This window comes from Crocodylus siamensis, chromosome 1 (genome assembly GCF_052110815.1).
Source record: "Crocodylus siamensis isolate JL-2025a chromosome 1, ASM5211081v1, whole genome shotgun sequence".
NCBI classification, from domain to species: domain Eukaryota; kingdom Metazoa; phylum Chordata; order Crocodylia; family Crocodylidae; genus Crocodylus; species Crocodylus siamensis.
Genome location: NC_143395.1, coordinates 276,642,507 through 276,663,607, shown reverse-complemented (window position 1 = coordinate 276,663,607; position 21,101 = coordinate 276,642,507). Strand labels below are relative to the sequence as shown.

Genomic DNA, 21,101 nt, shown 5'->3' with positions numbered 1-21,101 from the left:
CCCACCCAATCTGGGACCTACCCACTCCAGACCAAAGTAGCTGGAGTGGACGCTGCATAAGGTGCAGTCCCCAAACAGCCCAGAGGAAGGGAGAAAGTGGGGGGAACTGTGGGACTCCCCATATGGAGTGTCATGCGTCATGGGTCCCAACATGTTCAAACCAGTGTTGTGTGGCATGAGTCCCAACATGACTGCCACACATGCTAGATCCAGCATAGGGAGACCAGGCTGTCTGTGGGCCCAATACATCCCATGAAGCCTGCCCATACCACTCATCCAGTCTGTGAGGCCAAGACAAGTTCAACACCTGGTGCATGAATTATCATGAATAAAATTATCATGCATGAATTATGAGGCATGAGCCACATTGCACCCTAACCCAGGTCTGGGCACTTGCCACTTGTTCTTGATGCTATTCTTTCCAGTCCATTTTGTGGCTTAGGTTAAAGGGTAGATGCAAAGCCAGGAAAGGCTCATAATTCAATGCAACATCCCATCTCCTCAGGGGGAGAGGCAGCCAGTGCAAAGCCTACCTCAGGAGTGCCAATGCTTCTTCGAACACGTGCCCCGACCCCTTCCATCTGCTCCTTGCTTGCGGCAGTTTTGACAACCTGCCTCTCAGCGGCCATCCCTCTTTCTCCAAGGAGACGTGGTTTCCAGGACTTCCAGAAAAACCCCAAAACAAGCTGTCAAGGAAAAAGATCCTGTTTTTAAAATGCTGCCAACATATCTTGGAAAGCAGAGAGCGCTCCCCCCCCCACACACACACACAGCTGACAGACCAAAGCACCCCATTGCAAAGGGAGATGGGAAAGCAGCAAGAGAGCAGAACTAGAGCACAAGTTCATATCAAGGACTTAGCTTTTCTTTGCTTCTTCCAGCCCAAGCAACACACAGCTGGACATGATCTGAGGCCCACAAATGCCCCCACCACTCCCAGGACACAGTACCTGGCTCTTTGTCACTCTCTAGCTGCCCAGGGCAAGAGTGTGACCAAGCCCAGCCTGCCACTCCCTGCCTCCCTTTCTCCCCTGGGAAGACAAGCTCAGCATGACGCAGCACAATCTCAGCTCAGCAAGCAGCTGCAACACAAGGCAGTGCAGGGAGGAACGTGGAGCCTTTCAGCTGCAAATCTCACAGGGAAAGAAAGGAGCAGGGCGAGGTGAGGCGAGGGTTGCCCGGGCAGGGCTGCAGCCTGCCAGCGCTTGCACGCACCCCCAGCCAGAGCCCGGAGGGTGGGGCATGTGCTCTCTCATGCACACACAAACACACGTACACTCTCCCTCTCCCTCATACACACATCCCCTCTCTTGTACACACGACTCTTCCACACATCCACCCCCTGTTCTCTTACTGACCCTGTCCCCAGCACACATGCACACACTGTCTTGCACACATATACAAACCCACCTCTTGCACACTTGCAGCTCACCCCCTTTCTCTCACATGCGTCCTGCAACCATGCACCCCCTCTCTTATACACACGTTTACACACCCTCTCATACACCCCTTACATGCCTTCCTTTTCTCTCACACACCTCCATTTGTGCAACCCCTCTCTTACACACTCATTTACACACACACCTCTCACATGAACACACACCCTTACATCACCCCTTTTCTCTCACATGCCTCCTTCATCCACGCATGTACCCCCTCTCTTATGCACACATTTACACACACACCTCACACACATACACCCCCTTACATGCACCTTTCTCTCACGTGCCTCCTACACCCATACACCCCCTCTCTTATACACTTATTTACACACACACACCCTTCACACACACACCCTTACATGCACTTTTCTCACACGCCTCTAACACCCATTCACCCCTTCTCTTAAACATGCATTTACATAACCCCCTCACATGCACATACCCTCTTACATGCACTCCTTTTTTCTCACATGCCTCCTACACCTGTGCACCGCCCTTTACCCACATTCACACACACCCCACACACTCCCATACATGCACACCTTTTCTCTCATACACCTCCTATGCATGTGCACCCCCTCTCTTATGCATTTACGCACCCACCCCACATATACACACACCTTTACATGCACCCTTTTCTCTCACATACCTCCTACACAGATGCACCCCTCTCTTAAACACACACTTATACACACCCCTCACATGCACACACACCTTTACAGGCCTCCCTTTTCTCTCACATTCCTCCTACACATGTGCACCCCCTCTTACACACACATTTACACACACACAACTTCTTTTACTCATACGCCTTTTCTCTCACACAACCTCTCTCTTACACACATGGATCCCCATTATACACACACATGCTTTTACACACATACGTCCCATATGCACACACCCCTTCTTGCACCCATGCAACTTCTCTCTTTTAGCCACACCCTCTCTTATACATACAAACACATCTTCTTTTACACATACACTTATCTTCTTACACCCACACAACCTCTTATACAGCCCCCTCTCTTACACCTACACACACACCCTCTCACATGTACACACATCTTCTTACACCCATGCAACCTCTCTTATACACTCCCCTCTGTCTTACACATATGCACAAATTCTGTCTCACACACACATATACACATCCACTTACACATAAACACTCCCCTCCTCTTCCCCACTTCTTCCCTGTGACCAATAACGTAATTTGCTCTGGAAAACCTGCTTTGGAGCTGCCCATGTTCTTGGAAGGCCCTCATTTCCCTTTCCCTGGACTATATATCTGTTTTTCCTTTCCTGACACAGCCCAGAGGGAAAATTTTAAGCAAGGCAAATTTAGGCCTCCACCAAAGCAAGCAGTAAAGAAATCCAGAAGGTAGCAAACAAGCTAAGTAACACTTCAAGGAAAGCACAGATGTTAGCCCCATTTTGTGTCACTCAGTTTTGTAGAAGGAAGGCAGGCTAGTACCTTGGGGTACACGTGCAGGGAGGTTTTACAATTAAATAAGTTTGTTACTATGCAAACTAAACCACATCCACATGTAGCTATCTGTAACATTGCAGCCTTTTGACAGCTCATGCTCCATGCCCTGCCACAGGAGAGATGAGCTGAAGGCAGAAACAGAAAGGGAGGACCCCAATCCTTTTTTCTTTTTTAATTTGCAGAGCCTGCCAGTGTTTCTTGCAGCTAGGAAGCAAGCTGCCAGTGAACTGAGTCCCCCTGAGCTGTGGGGGACCCTGGTCCTTCTTTCCATAGTGGCAGCTCCCCACAGGGTTTCCCAGGTGGGCTGCTAGTAGACGGGTGCTGCCCCAGCTCAAGCTTGGAGAACAGTTGGATTGGGTTTGATGCTGCCTCCGAACTGGGGCAGCACCCACCCACTAGCCACCCTCCTGGGCCAGCCCAAGGGGTGCTACCACTGCAGAAGGAAAGACCGGGTCCCCACAGCCCAGGGCCTGCCAGCAGTTCTCCCCCTGGCCGCTGGAGAGGAGGGGAGGCTCCATGGGGGCGGGAAAGATCAGGCCACTCACCGCTTTGTTTTTTTTGCTTTTTTGGCAGAGTGTGCCCACACAAGCTGCTGCCAGGCTGTGTGGCCCTTGAGCTGTGAAGGGGCCCGGTCCTTCCCTCTGCAGCAGCAGTGCCCCAAGGGGCCTCCTGGGCAGGCAGCTATCAGCACCTTGCTGCTTGGAGGCAGCACCTGGTCTGATCCAACTGTTCCCTGAGCTGGGGCAGCACCTGCCTGCTAGCAGCCCACCTGGGCAGCCTTGGGGGGCACCACCACTGTGGAAGGTGGGACTGGGGCTCCTCACAGCTCAGGGGCCACTTGGCCCACTTGCAGCTCACCCCCTGGCCACAGGAGATGCAGGCAGGCTACCCCCCCCCCAAAAAAAAATAAAAAGGATTAGGATCCTTGCCATAGCAGTGATGGAAGCCCCAAAAGTGAAATGGTGGGTTTTTAACTGGCACAATTAAAAACCCACAATTTCAATTTAGGGGTCTAAACCCCCATCACATGTAAAAGTCCCCTTAGAGGCTAACTGGTTCAGAGAGGCATGAGCTTTTGTAGGTGTGATTAGTTTGTTGCCTACAAAACTCATCCCTTTTTGACCTATTGATTGCAATGGGCCATGGGCCTAGCCCACTAAAATCACATGTGCCGCCACTGTCAGGCGGCATAGAGCCTCATTAAAATCAAATAAATACAGAGGGCAAAGAATGAGAAACAGGGTGTGCACATGAAGGTCATAGGGCCAAAATAAGTGCTCCCTAGGGGGACACCAAGCAGAGCATGCCAGATAGTGCCCACCGACATTCAAACTCTGCTAGAGTGCCAGCGGCTACTGCCCAGCGATGCTCCACCCGGAGACGTGCATGCAGGACACGGAGAAAAAATGCTCCAATGTCCCCGGGAACCTTCCTGGCAAGAGCCTCCCACTGGGTTAGCCAAATAATCAGTTTGGCCAGCGCCAGGAAGAGGTTGACCAGGAGATCCTGGGTCTTGGTAGGGTGACAGATAGGGAGTGCATAAACAAAAAGGTGCGGGGAAAAGTGCAGTCTGGAGGAGTAAGTGCAGGAGCTGCAGCCTGGTGCACTCTAAGAACATGTGCGCCAGGGTCTCCCTCTGATCACAAAAAGGGCACCGGTCAGAGGCTGCTTCAGACCGCACCAGATACATGCCTGTTGGCTCATCCCTTTCTGAACCAGCTTGTCTCTAAGGCAGGGGCAGGCAATTATTTCAGGTGAAGGGCCGCTTACTGAGTTTTGGCAAGCCATCAAGTGCCACATGACAGGCAACTAGGGGAAGATAAATATTAATTTTCTACATTTTTCAGGGGCCCTGCAGGCCTGGTGGGCTGCATCTGGTCCATGGGCTGCATTTTGCCCACCCCTGCTCTAAGGTGCCATCCTGCCCTGCTTTCTGCTGGATCAGACTAACACAACTAACCATTTCTCTTATTGCATGTCTAGCTGCTACTGTCCAAAAAAGATACTGAATCCACAACTGAAAAGCATAAAGTATGTAATGCCTTTGTTTCATTGGAGCTATGTTTCTCAATCATTGCTCATGACCAGCATGGGGACACAAAAGTAATGGGGATTGTCTTGAGGCACAGAACACCCTGTTGCAGTTTAAAACAAAGAAAAAACTCCCTCCCCTTAAAACAATCAGCTCAGTCTTAGATGCTTGATGCATCTCTAGAATGGGAGCAGTCAGTACAATGTTTAGGGCCTGTCAGGGTAGTTGCCTTAGCGTTGCACTGTAAGTGGTAGTTGTGAGGAATTAGTGGATAGAAAACCAAACTAGAAGCAGTATAACTGTGTTCATCTCATAATGTACCTGGGCAAATTAGCTCCACCTCTCAGCAGATGTAGCCAGACATTTGGAATACCTAATTTCACAGGAATATTTTAGAGGGATACAGCATTGAGGAAAGTGAGATGATTTAGGAAGAATTTTCCAATTTCAAGCCACAAGTGTTCAGGGGTTCAGGGACCCTTTACAGGCACTCAGATACACTGCCATAGTCTGGGACTGTCTCAGAAAATACAGGATGGTCACATTAAATCCAACACCCTTTGAAGAGTCTTTCCAGATGAAGCATTCTTCATTGTCCTCTTGAAACAATAAAATGTACTTATACATTATTTGTATTTACATTAGAGAAATGAGGTCAGAGCAAATATTTAATTCCACAAAAGAAGTATTTTTAGGATGTTATAAATCAGGGGAAATTAAAGCAAGAAAACCTTTTAAAATAATGAGCAAATGTTTTCGATCCGAGCCTTCAAGAGGCCGAACTACATTCTGTTGTTGCTCAAACTTTTCTGGTTTTCTTTAGTGACCTAATTCAAAACATACACAGTAAATACTAAAGATTTTCTTTGCATTTGTTCATCAAAATACCAAAAGTTATACAGATGTGCATTTTTTTGGATTACATACCTATAGAACAGGCCTTCTTCCAAGCATTATGGAAACTTAGAGTCCTACTGCAGTACATCCAAACTCATTTCTCTTTCTTTAAATGCTGATTTTAAAAATTCTTTAGTAGCATTTTGGCATTACACTAGCCATTGCAACTTCCCTTCCATATGAAAGAAATGAATAGTATCGTGTATTAGAACATTCTTGAGATTTTTCAAACTTTACTGTTTCATATAGGAATAAAAAACAACATCTCAAAAATGCTGAAATATTGAACATCAAAATTAAAAACAATTGGGTCAGTTCATTCAAAATGTTTTCATAGATTCATATATGATAGGGGCTGGAAGGAACCTGGAAGGAATCATCAGGTCCAGTCCCCCGGCACTTGGCCAGGAAAAACTGCTGGGATCAGGTGACCCCAGCAAGGTGGGCATCAAGATGTTTTTTAAGATCACCAGGGTGGTTGACTGTACCCCCTTTGTGAGGAGCCTGTTCCAAACCTTTAGCACTTGACTTGTAAATAAGTTTTTCCTTATGTCCAGTCTGAAGCAATCTTCAATCAGTTTGTACCCATTGTTTCTCTTTCCTCCCCTGGGCGGCCTTGGTAAACAGATGCTCCCCTGGGCCCTTGATATATTTATAGGCCACCACCAAGTCCCCTCTGACTTTGCTCTTCTCTAGGCTGAACAGTCCCAAGTCTTTCAGCCTCTCCTCATAAGACCTGGTCTCTAGGCCTCGAATCATGTGCATGGCCCTCTTTTGGACTCTCTCAAACTTCTCCACATCCTTCCTGAAGTGCGGCACCCAGAAGTAGATGCAGAACTCCAGCTGTGGTCTCACCAATGCAGAGTAGAGAAGGAGGATGGCATCTTTAGCTTTGCTCAAGATGCCTTGGTAGATGCATGACAGTGTTTGATTTTCTCTGCCAGCTACAGCATTGCATTGGTGGCTCATGTTCACTTTGTGATCTATCACAACACCCAGGTCTCATTCAGCTGAAGTGCTGGTAAGCATAGTACTGCCGAGCCTGTATGTGTGTTGTAGATTATTTCTCCCCAGGTGGAGTATTTTACATTTCTCCATATTAAATGTCATCAGGTTGAGGTGTGCCTACCTTGCAAGCCTATCCAGATTGCCTGTATTGCCAGCCTGTCCTGGAGTGTGACCACACCCCCCCATAGTTTGGTGTCCATGAACTTTGTCAGTTTGCTTCTAATACCAGAATACCAATCGTTGATGAACATGTTGAAAAGCACTGGTCGGAGTACTGACCCCTGAGGAACACCACTGGTCACCTTCCACCACGTTGACTCTGTTCCATCAATCAGTACTCTCAGGGTCCTACCACAGAGCCAGCTGCGTAGCCATTGTACCGTAAAGTAGTCAAGGCCACATTTTCTCAATTTTACCATGAGGATATTGTGGGAGACCAAGTCAAAGGCTTTTTTAAAGTCCAAATATAAGATATCAACCTCGTTTCCCCTAGCCAGGTGGCGAGTTACCTGATTGTAGAAGAAAATGAGGTTGGTCAGCCTGCCTGTAATGAAGCCATGTTGGCCATCCTTCAGAATATTGCCTTCTGTTAGCCTATCAGTAATGGATTCTTTGATAATTTTTTTAATAACTTCAAAATATTGCAGTTAGGAACAGTTTTTAATTTTTCAAATGTTTAGCTTAAATTTCTAAAACAAAGTCACTTTAACTCAGAAAATTGAAGTTTTTCATTTAAAAACAACAAAATAAAATGGTTTGACAATTTCTAAACCTAAAAATGAAAAATAAAAACTACTCATCCAATTGTACTTTTCCTATTAAAAGTTTTGCTTGAAACAAACTGATATTTTCAACAAGTAAAAAGTTGTCAAAATTATCCAACAAGCATTCTTGTTATTAATATTCTTGTTAAAGTCATTAGACACTGGCTCAAACTATTAGTATTGTCTTCAAATGGCAATCTTTTTTTTCATTTCAAAATTAATATCTAAATCATCTCCCCTTATTTAACAGCATGTGCAAAATGGCTTATTATTAAAGATGGTCTGGGGGCAGTAAGGGCCTGATTAAAACCGTATATCCCAGGCATCTTGAGACCAGGATTTTTTTTTCCTGTTTGTCTTTTTCCAGGATGTAATACTGAAAAAATAGGAATGAACCATCACAGAGTAGAAAAAAATAAAGGAAAAGAGGAGGGGGAAAATAACATTCAGATGTTTAAAAAGCTGTTTCATTAAAACTATTTTAAAAGCAAAAATGCTTCATTTCAAATTGAGAACTGCATTTAAAACTCCTTTGAAATTTCAACATTTTTCATGTGCCCCCCCCCATTTTTCAAGTAGGTCTTTCATAGAATCAATGAGTCGGAAGGGACCTGGACAGCTCATCGAGTCTGACCCCCTGCCATGGGCAAGAAGGAGAAGTGGGGGTGGGAGGGGTCATAAGACCCCAGCCAGGTGCCTATCCAGTCTCCTCTTGAAGATTTCCAGGGAAGGTGAGAGCACCACCTCTCTGGGGAGCCTATTCCAGGCTCTGGCAACCCTTACCGTGATGTAGTTCTTCCTAATATCTAACCTAAACCTATCCTCCCTCAGCTTGTGGCCATTGTTCCTGGTGACTCCAAGGGGGGCCCTGGTGAACAGACTTTCCCCAAGTCCCTGCTGGTGGCCCCTGATAAGGTTGTAGGCAGCCACAAGATTCCCCCCTCAGTCTCCTCTTGCGGAGACTGAAGAGATTCAGGTCCCTCAGCCTTTTCTCATAGGGCTGGCCACGGAGGCCCTCAACCACACAAGTGACCTCCTCTGGACCCTCTCCAGGTTCTCCACGTCCCTCTTGAAGTGCGGCGCCCAGAACTGGATGCAGTACTCCAGCTGGGCCTGACCAGTGCCGCACAGAGGGGGAGCAAGACCTCTCTGGACCTGTTAGTGATGCCCCTGTTGATGCATGACAGGGTGCAGTTGGCTCTGCCTGTTGCTTCATCACGTTGGTGACTCATATTCATCCTGGAGTCAATCCTGACTCCAAGATTTCTCTCTGCCTCTGTGCTGCCGAGAGGGCCAGCCCCTAACCTATAACCATAATGCTGGTTCCCTCTCCCCAGGTGCAGCACCCTGCACTTGTCCATGTTGAACCTCATCCTGTTCAGATCCGCCCACTTCTCCAACCTATCCAGGTCTGCCTGGATGCGGTCCCTGCCTGCCGGTGTATTCCCTTTACCCTACAGTTTGGTGTCATCAGCGAACTTGAACAGGGTGCTCTCCACACCCTCGTCCAGGTCGCTAATGAAAATATTGAATAGCGCCGGCCCAAGGACCGAGCCCTGGGGGACTCCACTGCCTACACCCACCCAGACTGACATGGACCCGTCCACCATCACCCTCTGGGTGTGCCCCTGGAGCCAGTTTGCCACCCATGTGACTGTGCATTCGTCAATGCCGCAGTCCCTCAGCTTGCCCACCAGAATTGGGTGGGACACCATGTCGAAGGCCTTCTGGAAGTCCAAGAAGATGACAGCGACTTCCTCCTTCCCATCTAAGCTCTTTGTTACTTGGTCATGGAAAGGGACCAGGTTAGTCAGGCAGGATTGGCCTTGCACGAGCCCGTGCTGGTTACCCCTCAACATCACTTCCCCTGCAGGGCTCTCTCACAATTGTGGCCCTTGATAACTCTTTCAAAGACCTTCCCCAGGACAGAAGTGAGGCTGACAGGCCTGTAGGTGCCAGGCTCCCCCTTCCTCCCCTTCTTGAAAATAGGGACCACATTGGCCCTTTTCCAGTCCTCAGGGACTTGACCCGAGCACCAGGAGTCCTCAAACAGCCATGCTAATGGCTCCGCAATGACACCAGCCAATTCCCTCAGCACCCGCAGATGAAGGTCATCTGGGCCCACCGACCTGGACACATCTAAGCCCTCCAGGTAATCCTTAACTAGATCTGAACTAACAGTCGGGGGACTCGCATCCTTCCTGGACCTCTCTATGCTATCACCTGAGAGCACCCCATTGTCAACAGACAGGAACACGGAGGCAAAGAACTTGTTGAAGAGTTCTGCTTTCTCTTGCGCATCCGTCACCAACTGCCCTGCCTTGCCTCATAGGGGTCCAATGTTACCCTGAGACTTCTTCTTGCTACCTATATACTTGAAGAAGGACTTTTTGTTACCCTTAATCCCAGAAGCTAATCTAAGCTCCAGTGCTGCTTTAGCCTTCCTCACCAAATCCCTACAAGCTCGGGTCAGGGAGGTGTACTCCTCCTTTGTCCCTGCCCCCTGCTTCCACCGCCAGTATGCTTTTTTCTTTGCCCTCAGGCCAGCCTGGATATCCACGCTCAGCCATGAAGGTTTTTTGGACCCTTTTCCTGCCTTCCTGCACAGAGGAATTGTGTCCTGCTGCGCCTCAAGGATAGCCTCCTTGAGGAAGGACTACCTTTCCTGGACCCCCATACTAGCTACACCCTGTACTCTGAGTGCCTCCCTGACTACTGCCCTGAGCACATCGAAGTTGGCTTTCCTAAAGTCAAGCATTTGCACTGTGCTAGTTACCCTCCCCATCTTTCTCTGAATAGCCAACTGGATCATTTCATGATCACTGTCTCCTAGCCTCCCTTGTACTAGCAGCTCCCCCACCAAGTCATCCCCAGAGGCTAACACCAGATTCAGTACAGTGTTTTCCCTAGTGGGGACATGTACCTCCTGCACGAGGTATAGGTCCTGTACGCACATCAGGAACCTTCATGAGTGGCTAGACCTGGCCGACTGCTCCTCCCAGTTGATGCCAGGGTAATTCATATCACCCATGACCACAACATCCTTTGCATGCACGGCCTCCCCCAGCTGCCTGGAAAATTCCAGATCCAGCTCTTCCCCCTGATGTGGTGGCCTGTAGTAAACCCCTACCACCAGATCCCTCTCCCCCTGCTCCCCTTGAAGTTTGACCCACAGGGTCTCAGTTAAGCCTTCCTCTGGTCCCATTTGGAAGGTAGAATTAGTATACTGTTCCCTAACATAGAGCGCAACCCTCCCCCCACCTTTTTTCCCCTTCCTATCTCTTCTAAACAACCTGTAGCCCTCTATGTCTACTGCCCAGTCAAAAGTCATCCCACCATGTCTCCACTAGGCCAACCAGGTCTATTTCACTATTTGCAAGCAGGAGAGCAAGCTCTTCCTGCTTGTTCCCCATGCTTCTTGCATTAGTGAAGAGACACCTTAATCCCCCCGAGAGAGCCTTGGGCACCCCCCCGCTTCCTGAGAGACAACTGGTCCCTTGGTATATACCTGAGCTCTTACGTGGGCAGGTCCTACACCTGGTTGAGTTTTCTTTATAAAATAATTAATTAAAAATCCTTCATATCTAACTTAAAGATCAAATTATCAGGAGCCCCCAGTAAAAAAAATTAAACTAAAAAAGGAAAATTAACTATTTTGGGACGGATTGTCAGAGCTCAAGCTACTAAATAGTCAGAGGTCTGGATTCTCAAAGTAAAATGTGTAAGTGCTTTGCTGAATAGTGATGAGATGAATCAGATACTTAAATTTAAGCCTCTGCTTATGCTGAATTGACAGCAATATGAAGAATGTATGACCACCGTTCATGCAGTCCAGCTCCAAGGTAAAAAAGCTAAACACTCTATCATTCTGAATGAAAGGGGCACAGCATTGTAATTGTAAAGGTGACAGGGAAATTACAAGTTAGCTTACCTCTGAACTAACTATCCCAGTACTTCTGAACAAGCCTATCCCATGATGGGAGGGATCTACCTGGGACACAGGATCATAATGCTGTGGGTCAGATACCAGCTGGTAACTATGGGATATTGAGAAGAAAGGTTTAAAATCAAATTATGGAAATTATGTACCAACCTAGAAGAACAAGCATAGATGTCTGATGATGATAGGGAGAGAGGAGGTAGGTGTGATGAATGGCATGCAAATATATTCTTTCTGATAGACTCTCTGCATTTAAAGGAACATAATGCACATTACAGCTCAGCAGGACACCAGACAGAGAGCAATTCACAAAGGACATACTTTCTCCTGCAAGTGCAACATTTGAATGAGGTAACTTAAAATCCAAAGCTTTAAAAAAATCGAAGGGTTTTCTCCTTGTACTATGTATTGTTGTACATACTAATTAATACAAACTGTATTTGAATAGTTTCACCTTTTGACTCTTTTTTTACAGGATAAGGCAGGGCAAGGTAGCAACTTTGAGACTAGTTCATTCAGAAAGGCATAAGCTTTCATGACAGCGCATGTCTAAACCAGTTAGTTTCTAAAATGCTACCCTGTCTTGCCTTCTGCCCGACTTCAAACTAAGGTGGCCAACTATCTCTCTTTACATGATAAGTGAGACTCTTGTTCATATGCATTGACAACAAGAAATTGAAAATGTCCACTCTGACCAACACTCTGCTTTTCTGGACAGCAACCTGAAGATTTTGTTCCTGATTGTTGCTAGAATGATTTCCTTACTATCCTCAAGTATGACATATCTGTACTTAACATAGCTTCAGTTCCTTTAAAGACACAAAACAAGAATTTAAAAAGAAAAAATGTTCAGGCAACAAAAGGATAGAGACTGACTTACTTGAAACATTATCTTAAACTTCAATTTTCCTATAACCTGTTTATTTTTTAAGTTAAAAAACTAACCTGTTTTACATGTTCATAAAATATGAAATACAGTCTTCATAACAGCTTGTTACAGCATGCTAGAAATTCATTACAATTTGACTTTAAAATTCCTTATAATCCATTAATAAGGGCAATTATCTTGTTGCATTTTTAAAGATATTTGTCTTATTATTAATAAAAGTGACTATTTGCAATTCTTTTAGGGTAACAAAATGGAGAACAATTCAATTCTGGAAGAAGTTCTTTTAAAGAAGTCGCAACAGAAGAAAAAAATGTCACCAAATAATTACAAAGAAAGGCTGTTTGTTCTGACAAAAACACATCTTTCTTACCATGAATATGACAAACAGGTATGAAGTCATTTTTTTAACTACGTAGGTCAAAGATTTTCCAAAGTCTATTTATAAAATCTGCTTCAATTGTGTAGAATTAGACACTTTAATACTGAAATTATACCATGACAATTTAAATGCATAAGACTCAAGCAATTCAAAGTCATAGCATGCATATTAAGACTTGTATTTTTTAGCATATGTAGCATGTGTGCATGGGACAGAGATCCTGTCTGTCTCAAAAGCCAAAACTTTGAATTTCCTCTCATTTTCTTCATCAATGTAGATACCATGTAGCAGGGATGTAGTACACTTTGTTCAAAGTTCTGTTTAGAAATGGTATGGGCCCAAATCCTAATTTCAGTCCAGAAAAACACTTAAGTCCATGTATAAGTCTTTACAGGCTAGCATGTAAACCTATGCTTAACCTCAGAGCTAGGCTTATTTCCCATAGAAGTCGATAAGACTTACGCATGCCTAAAGTTAAGCACATACTTAAATACTGTCCTGAACAGGCATGTTTTCCTACTGGCAGGCTCTGAGCTTCTTTGCATATCTGACAGCTCTTCAGAATTCATTTATACAGGTCAGTGTAGAGTTTATTCCACATTAAAGTAAATGGTTAAGCACAATTGTGCTCTGTAAGATGTCTGCATATCATAGAATGAGTGCTCAGAAGAGTGTCCTCCCTTGTGACTGAACAGTATACGCTCCTGTTATGAATTGTTGTATAAGTAAGTGTTGTATGATTGGGCCCATGTATCTTAACAAAGTAATAAAGACAATAACCAGACTCCCACTTTCCATTAGGGACTGCTGCATGCTAGGTAGATATAAACCTACTGGTGGCAAGGGATAGCTAGATGACCTCCACAGTTCCCTTCCAGACCTGGTTTTTTTTGTTTCAGTGATTTCTCCTTCCTCATCTGTGCATTTGTTTCAGTGATTTCTCCTTCCTCATTTGTGCATTCCAGTTTAAGAACTTTTTAAGAAAAAAGTTCTTAAACTGGTGGATGGATTCAGTCTTGTAATCTTTTTACTTTAATTTCAAAGGGAATTTTGTCCATGTCTGGAATACAAGATAACATGCCATGAATGTCTCTTAATACTTTTCCAAAAATAGTAATGAATGTGAAGAAGTAAAAATACTCATTCTAGTTGAAACATGCAATTACCCTACTGCTTAGATTTAAGCATCAATCTGTAAAACTCACATTGATCAATTAATTTTGATTTGATTTTTGTGTTTGAAATTCTGAGAACCACCTTGCATTCTGCTTCAATTTCTGTTCTTAGAAAAAAGGAAGCAAAAAGGGATCAATTGATATTAAGAAAATACGATGTGTTGAAACTGTAAATCTTGATGAACCAACTCCTTTGGAGAGACAATATCCATTTCAGGTGAGATTCCAAAATATCAAGGGCAACAAATGTTCTCCTGCAGATTTTGAGGATCTTAACTGTAGAGAATAATATCTTGTGGCACTCCTAACTGTAACAAAAACTTGTAGCAGATTGAAAATGAAGCCATGCTGTTATAAGCTAGTGGTCTCCACCTTTTTCAGTAGGAGATCCCTTTTGGAATTTAAAAGCAAGCCAAGATCTACTTCTACCCCTTGCCAACGCCCCCTCTCCCCCCAACTTCTGGAACAGGAAAGTGTGGGAAAGGAAGAGGGGGGGCAGATCGAGGCAGAGGGATAAAAACTTATTTGGGGGTGCCCCCCCAGCAGGTAAGTCGGTGTGGGAAGGGGTGGGGGGAGGGGAAAGGGCCATGGGGGGGGCACAGATCAAGGCCCCAGCCCTGTCTTACTGCTGGGGCCTCAATCTGCCCTGCCAATGGTGGTGAGGGAGAGAGTCAAGCTGGAGCAGGGACAAGCCCTGCAGCCCAGGTGAGGTGGAATGAAGCCATAAGCAGCTTATCCACTGGGAAGAGCCACAGCTGCAGTTCATCTCATCCCACTCTCTGTGCAGATCCAGAGGCACACACCCCCTGTGCCCTCCTGGAGTGCATGCCCCCAAACAAACTGCTCATGGCTCTGTCCCTTCCCACCCTGGCTGCAGGGCCTGATCCTGCTCCAGCCCCACTCCCTCCTGTACTGCTGCTGCAGCTGCCCACGCTGCTCCACATTTGGGGGGAGCACATGCCCCCTGATCTGTGAATGGGGTGTGCCACATGCATCCTGCTGCTCCTATGTCCTGCCACTCCCAGATTGTGTCCCAGCTGCTCCTCACGTGTCCTGCCACTCCTGATTGCAGAGCCTCTGACAGTCGATCTCAGTCTGGGGGGGTACTAGCCCCCCTCCCCAGACTGTGATCAACTGTCAGGGGCTCCCTGATCAACTAGTAGATTGCAATTGTCCGGTTAGTGACCACTGTTATAGGCTAAGACCAAAGACCACTGAAAGTAATGGGAGCCTTCTCATTCACTTGTGTGGAATGTAGATGAGATCTTGTGTACATATATTCAAGTGTGTATAATAATTTATTTTTCTGTAATGCTATATACAAACATGAAATATGTGGTTTTGGATATCACATGCTTTTGTTTTAATATGTCATTGATAGATGCTCCATCTAATCTCTAAAAGAATCAGTGATTTTTTTCCCCTTAAAGTGGTGCCCTAATTCAGTCAGGAATTGACTCAGGGAAGTTGTATGCCTCTTACCGGGACAGAAAGCTAGCCGAGGTCATCACAACAGCCCCTTCTGGCTTGATAAGCTATGATTCTATGAAGAACCATAGGGCATATAGGCTTTTTACTTCTAATTATGATGTGAAATTGTGGTCTTATCCCAGCTAGAACTTGGCCACTTGAAGCACTACTGGTTAAGGCCCTTACTTCACAATCATAGAAAATCAAGGCACAGTTATTTAACGGTGAACCCAAATATTTTGGCTCTTTGTCTTTTGGTGTCAGCTGCTCTGCAGAGCTTGATTTTTGGGTTTCTTATGCATGTTCCCATACCCTTTGTTTCCCACCCCATTATAGTTAATGGACTTTGAGCCAGCTGGGATATACTGACTGTACAGTGAATTGCTTTCCCATATTTTTTAGATAGTGTACAAGGATGGCCTTCTTTATGTCTACACACCTAATGAAGAAAGCCGAAGTCGATGGCTGAAAGCCTTGCAAAAAGGTGAGGTTAGTTTTACTACTTGTGAGGGATTTTTTGTGCATTTGTTTTAAAAATGAAGGAGGTTTGTTCATAGAATTCATGCAAATAAAGAAAAAAAATTCTAATTTTATTGTTTTCATGCAATATTTTTATCAGTAATTTTCAGTCCCGATCCCCCCTTCTACGGAACAGCAGAATTTTCAAGAAGTTAAAACCTCTCATTAAAAATAAGTCAAAATAAAATGAGCCCACAGATTCTCTCTCCATTTCACTGGGAGAAATTGTTGAAGATTGCTTTTTCATTAAAATCTTTCTTAGGTAGAGCTTGGGGACAGAGGCCAGCAGGGTTCTAAGTGGACAGATAAAGGAGTGGTGCACAAGGCCAGTGGACAATTGGAGGGCTTTTATATAGAGAGTCTTAGTCTCTGATAGATAATGTTTTTGGTAGCTGTATCTTTTGCCTATTTTATTCACCTGACAGAATTCCATGATGGAAACTCCTGGACTTCCTTTTCACAGGGTTTCTTGTCCATTAAGTTGTTTGGGTTTTTTTGATATCTCAGAATGGGGTCTGACCTTTAGAGTATGGACAAATGTACAGATTACAGTGAGTTAATAGGAGATAGGGACTTACCACACATGGTAACAGCCTGCATGCCTGTTCTTACCATATGGTAAATGGAAGCCAACACTGAGCAATACTGTCCTATTTCACAGGGAGTTAAGCTGCCCTAGGACAGGGGTAAAAGAGGGCAAATAGACACTACATATCAAGTTCTGTGGTATGTCCCTGTCATATTTTAACTCACCATAATTTTGTTAGTTTGCCTTTGTCATAAGAAGTAACCCTGAGATCTGGTTCGGTGTCTTCAGCTGAATTTATATTCAAGGGTGGCAATCTAGCAAGGTATAGTTCTTAAAATAAGGTTGCTGAAAAGTAGCATAATATTGTAGAAAGCCTGTAAGGTGCACTGTAGTGAAATGCTTATGATTCTTTAAGGAAAGGACAGCTATAAAAGCATTAATAAATAGCTGTGGGTTAAGAGTTTCAAACACCCAGTAGCTCCTATCTTCGTGGGTTCTCAGAATTCTTGAATATATAAATATAGGGAGCCTTATTTTAAGCTACTGATTTTAAAACCTCACCCTGTACTGTTAAAGTTTGTTTTAATTACTTTCCAAAACAAACCCTAAAGCACTGGCTTCAAACACTACAGTGTCATTTACAATATTTGAAACCATTTCTACAGAATGAAGGGGTGTTTTTATTACAAAATAAAAAGTGCTTATTTAAGAGGTTATTCCTTCTTGACTTAGTCAATACACTTTCCGTTCTTTTCACACAGTCAGCTTGTCATTTGGTGTACTGGGTATTTTTTTTTCCCCTCATTTATTTCTATAATATGTATTAATTGAATGGAATTAGAGGACAAAAATCATCTTGCCTATTTTTATATATAATTTTGTTTCTTCTATAATTAGTTAAATAAAATTTTTAACAGTCTATTAAAATCATTGTCTTAATCCTGAATCACAACTACTGAGTCTACCCCTCCATATTACTAACAAGTCATGTTCTATCAGAAAGCCTGTTCAAGTTCTTTTTTCCCCACCTTGTTTTTCCAGAAATTAGAGGGAATGCTGATTTACTGAACAAGTATCACAAAGGCTTCTTCACCAATGGGAAGTTTCTCTGTTGCAACCAGACTTGTAAAGGAGCTCCTGGATGCACCATTTGGGAGAAATGTAATGTGCCATTTATTTGTGTTTCCCTTTGAATATGTTTTTAGTTTTTAAATGGTGTTTTTCATTACATTACTAAATCCATATAAATCAGTACATACAGTTCTAATCAACCGGTAGATATAAAAGCTGTCTAGTATTCTTCTTGATGTGTATGCTTAACTTCCACTAATAGTACTGCAATGTCATTGAGGGAAAAATAATGTGATAGATGAGACGTACTCTGATTTGATATGGTTGTACAAAAAGATAATGGCAATATTATACTTTATGTTCACAAGACAACAAAAGTAAATTCACTCTTTTCTTTCTTCAGTTTTCTGGTTAAAATACTGTGTTATGCTACAGGAAAATAAAACCAAAATTCTTTATTGTTAGAGTTTGAATAATCAGATTATCTACAAACACCACAAACTCAGCACAGAAAACAAGTGAGTCTATTTGAAAGGATTCAGTTTGATATTACTCCAAAGTAAAACTGACCTCTCTCATCACACCTATAAACTGGACAATATTTCTAAACAGGCCCATACTTCCCCCTTTCTAAGCTTATTTGGATATCTTCTGGAATCTGCATTTAAAAGACATAGGTTTGCAATAAAGTGCAGAGGACTCAAGAGAATAATTGAAAAATAATTTTAACCATTATAAACTATATGCTGCTGGTTAGCAAGTTTAGTTAAAAAAAAAAGTTCCAGTCAGATTACTTCAAGAGATGAGTACTTCTGGGAACCTGATATTATTGAAAATAAAGCAAATTCTCATATAGTATGAACTAATGCAGCTGCCTAACAAGCAGAGTTGGCACCTGGGGCCAATTCTGTGAGAAAGCAGGTGGAGAATGCGATTTTGAGAGCAGGCGTGGGAGTGAGGTGGGACCAGTTCTAAGAGCCTGGTGCAGGGGGCACATAGGGGGAAGGATTTGAAAACAGTGGGGAGGGACCAGCAGTCTTGCCCACCCCAGGAACTCCTACATAGTCCCAGCTGAGCTGTTGCTGCCTCTGCATGTGCTCTGCCAACCCTGGCTGTTGCTTTTCAACAGCAGCACCTGGGACCTGGCATGAGAATGCTACCAGGGCATGGACTGCACAAGGGGGGGGGTGATTCTGGCACCTCTCCTAATTTAGTGCTTTGAAGGGGTGGGAGGGGTTCTTGCCCACCCCTGGTTACACTACTCAACTCATGAGCCCTTCCAGCACCATTTGGCAAAAATGTAAAATAAAAATTGAAATAGAAATTGAAGTGGAAGACCTAGAAACCTTGGGACAGTACACACAATACCCCTGAGAATGGAGACTCCAGCAGTATGTTCAGACCATGCCACAGTATTGGAATTTCCACTTTTTTCTTTTAACTTTCTTCTTTTTAATTAAAAATAGAATCTGTCATATCTTTTCTTCCATTTGTTCTTTAGGCTTACATTTTTAGATTATGTGACTAGAAGTTAACTACAATGATCTAAGAATACATGTACTAGAGGTTTTAACTTGACAGCAAGGGGAAAGCAGCTCTCCTCCCCTATTTATGACCTACATTCTGGAAGTGGGCACAATATTTGTAAGCCTCCAGTTTGAGCAAGTGACATTTTTTTTTGAGATACTGAGCCCTGGTGCTGAGGAATCACAGTGAAGTCAATGGGACACATTTGAAAGCTAGGCCTGAAATGTTTCTAGATGAGTGCTCAAAAATGGAATCACTCAAAACTAATGAAAATGTAGGCTTAAACACCTATAAACCCAATCTATATGCCTGATATTTTAACCAACATTTAGAGGCCCCTTTTCAAAATTTGGTCCTAATGATGGTGAACTCCTTAATGATACTCCAGTGTGAATATAGGTGTTATATATGTGGGGAGGGCACAGAAACACTACATAAATGTATTATCTTTGTAAAGGCTTGCCAGTTAACTTATTACTGTAATTTGAATGGCATTATGTTCCTTCAGAAGCAAATATACATGCAAATAATGCTATCAAACCCATATACCATTACAAATACAAAAAGCAGCTGTTTTGCTGTCAGTAAGTTTCTATGTTCAATGTAGAAGAATGGAAAGGGAGAGGCAGGAACAGTATAGCAAATGCTCTATTTCTTAATTAAATACTAATAACTGCAAAAAGTGTTGCATCTCTGAGTGTGGCTGGAAACAATTAACAGCAGCAGCTGTGGGAGTGCTCCTGTAAGAAAACTCCAGGGAGCCTCCAGCATTTTAGCTATTGTCATTCTCACACAGGAGGGGACAAACATGGAGATAAAGTGTTGGCAGTGATCAGGGAGTTTTCTGCACTAGTGCCCTCACCTTCTCAGCTACCAGTTGAACAATGTCAGTGAAAACAGCCTTCTATTCATGCTTTACATTGCTTTACTTTTATTCTCTTTCACAATAGATACAACTCTAGATAGCACACTCAGTCCTGTGAAACCACTGCCTCCTGACCCTCGACCACTGGTAGGTAAAAAGCTTTTACTGTCTGCTTACAGTAGATCCTGTTTATTGGACAAATTCTTCTTTCAGCACCTGGGTAACATGGGAAATGAGGAGAGCTCCAGACAGCTCTTCAGTGGGAGGTACTTTGACATTATTGAAGTTTCCCTGGCACCCAGTACACAGTAGAGGAAAGGAAAGAAAAATACAGATGGTAGTATGTCCTCCAGTCCATCCAATTCTCCATGCACCCACTACTACCTTGTCCATATGCCTCTGGATTTTCTGAGGGGACACTGCAGAACCTGGAAAGTCTCAGATAGTTTACTATTAGCAAAACTGTCATCTGTGTGGAAACTATGCCTATAATATTTAAAATTCTGGATTACAAATTCTCTCTCTATGAATCCATTTTCATGAAGTAAGAGGAAATCTGGTGTTCTCCATGTTTAAGTTCTAGCTTTTGAATCTTTAAGGGACCTTTAGGTCATATTTTCCAGTTGTTCTGTACAACCAAAAGGGCTAGAAACTTACTTCTTAAGAAATGAAAGCTATGATCCCCGTAAATTTACTTGACTCAGGCAGAAAGGGCTGTAAAAAAAAAAAAAAAAAAAACACTCACAGAAAGTTTGATAGAAATTACAAAAGTTGCCAAAACTAGGCTAGATGCTTGTTGTATCAATAAGGTTTTTGACACCTGTTCTGGTCATAACATTTGAGGATAATTTTCCTATGACCAAGCAAGAATAGAACTGGTTTCAAATATCACAGCCCATCCTGGTTTCTGTCAAAGGCTTGCTTTGTCTTTCTAGAGAGATTATCAGTCACGCAAATCATCTGCTGAGCAAGTTGACTCATTTTATAGCTCATCATTCCTAATCCTGAGGAGATATTTTGAATGGGAAATTTAAAAAGCAGGTTCATGACAATACCCAGATGGGCTCCAGAGTTCAAATTCTATGCAAGTCCTTTATTAAAAGTA

At 43.8% G+C, this 21,101-nt stretch overlaps 2 protein-coding genes across 3 annotated transcripts in view; one reads left to right on the top strand and one right to left on the bottom strand.

Annotated features, from left to right (window-relative positions):
* Positions 1 to 21,101, bottom strand: part of PIR (pirin) — a 125,976-nt gene that overhangs the window by 91,926 nt on the left and 12,949 nt on the right. Inside the window, exons 1-2 of one of the 2 annotated variants that reach the window (XM_090063259.1) lie at positions 951 to 1,120; positions 534 to 686 (exon numbers count right to left, since the gene is read on the bottom strand). In XM_090063259.1, the coding sequence (XP_089919385.1) occupies positions 534 to 629 (96 nt within the window). In that variant the 5' untranslated portion in view covers positions 630 to 686; positions 951 to 1,120. Of the gene's footprint in view, positions 1 to 533; positions 687 to 950; positions 1,121 to 21,101 lie in introns of those variants that run through there. The other variant, XM_090063250.1, reaches the window with a different exon arrangement.
* The window catches only part of BMX (BMX non-receptor tyrosine kinase), a 46,378-nt gene continuing 36,963 nt past the window's right edge, over positions 11,687 to 21,101 (top strand). Inside the window, exons 1-6 of the mRNA XM_090063224.1 lie at positions 11,687 to 11,923; positions 12,703 to 12,849; positions 14,128 to 14,232; positions 15,888 to 15,969; positions 17,575 to 17,694; positions 20,082 to 20,143. Of these exons, the coding sequence (XP_089919350.1) occupies positions 11,744 to 11,923; positions 12,703 to 12,849; positions 14,128 to 14,232; positions 15,888 to 15,969; positions 17,575 to 17,694; positions 20,082 to 20,143 (696 nt within the window). The 5' untranslated portion in view covers positions 11,687 to 11,743. The remainder of the gene's footprint in view (positions 11,924 to 12,702; positions 12,850 to 14,127; positions 14,233 to 15,887; positions 15,970 to 17,574; positions 17,695 to 20,081; positions 20,144 to 21,101) is intronic.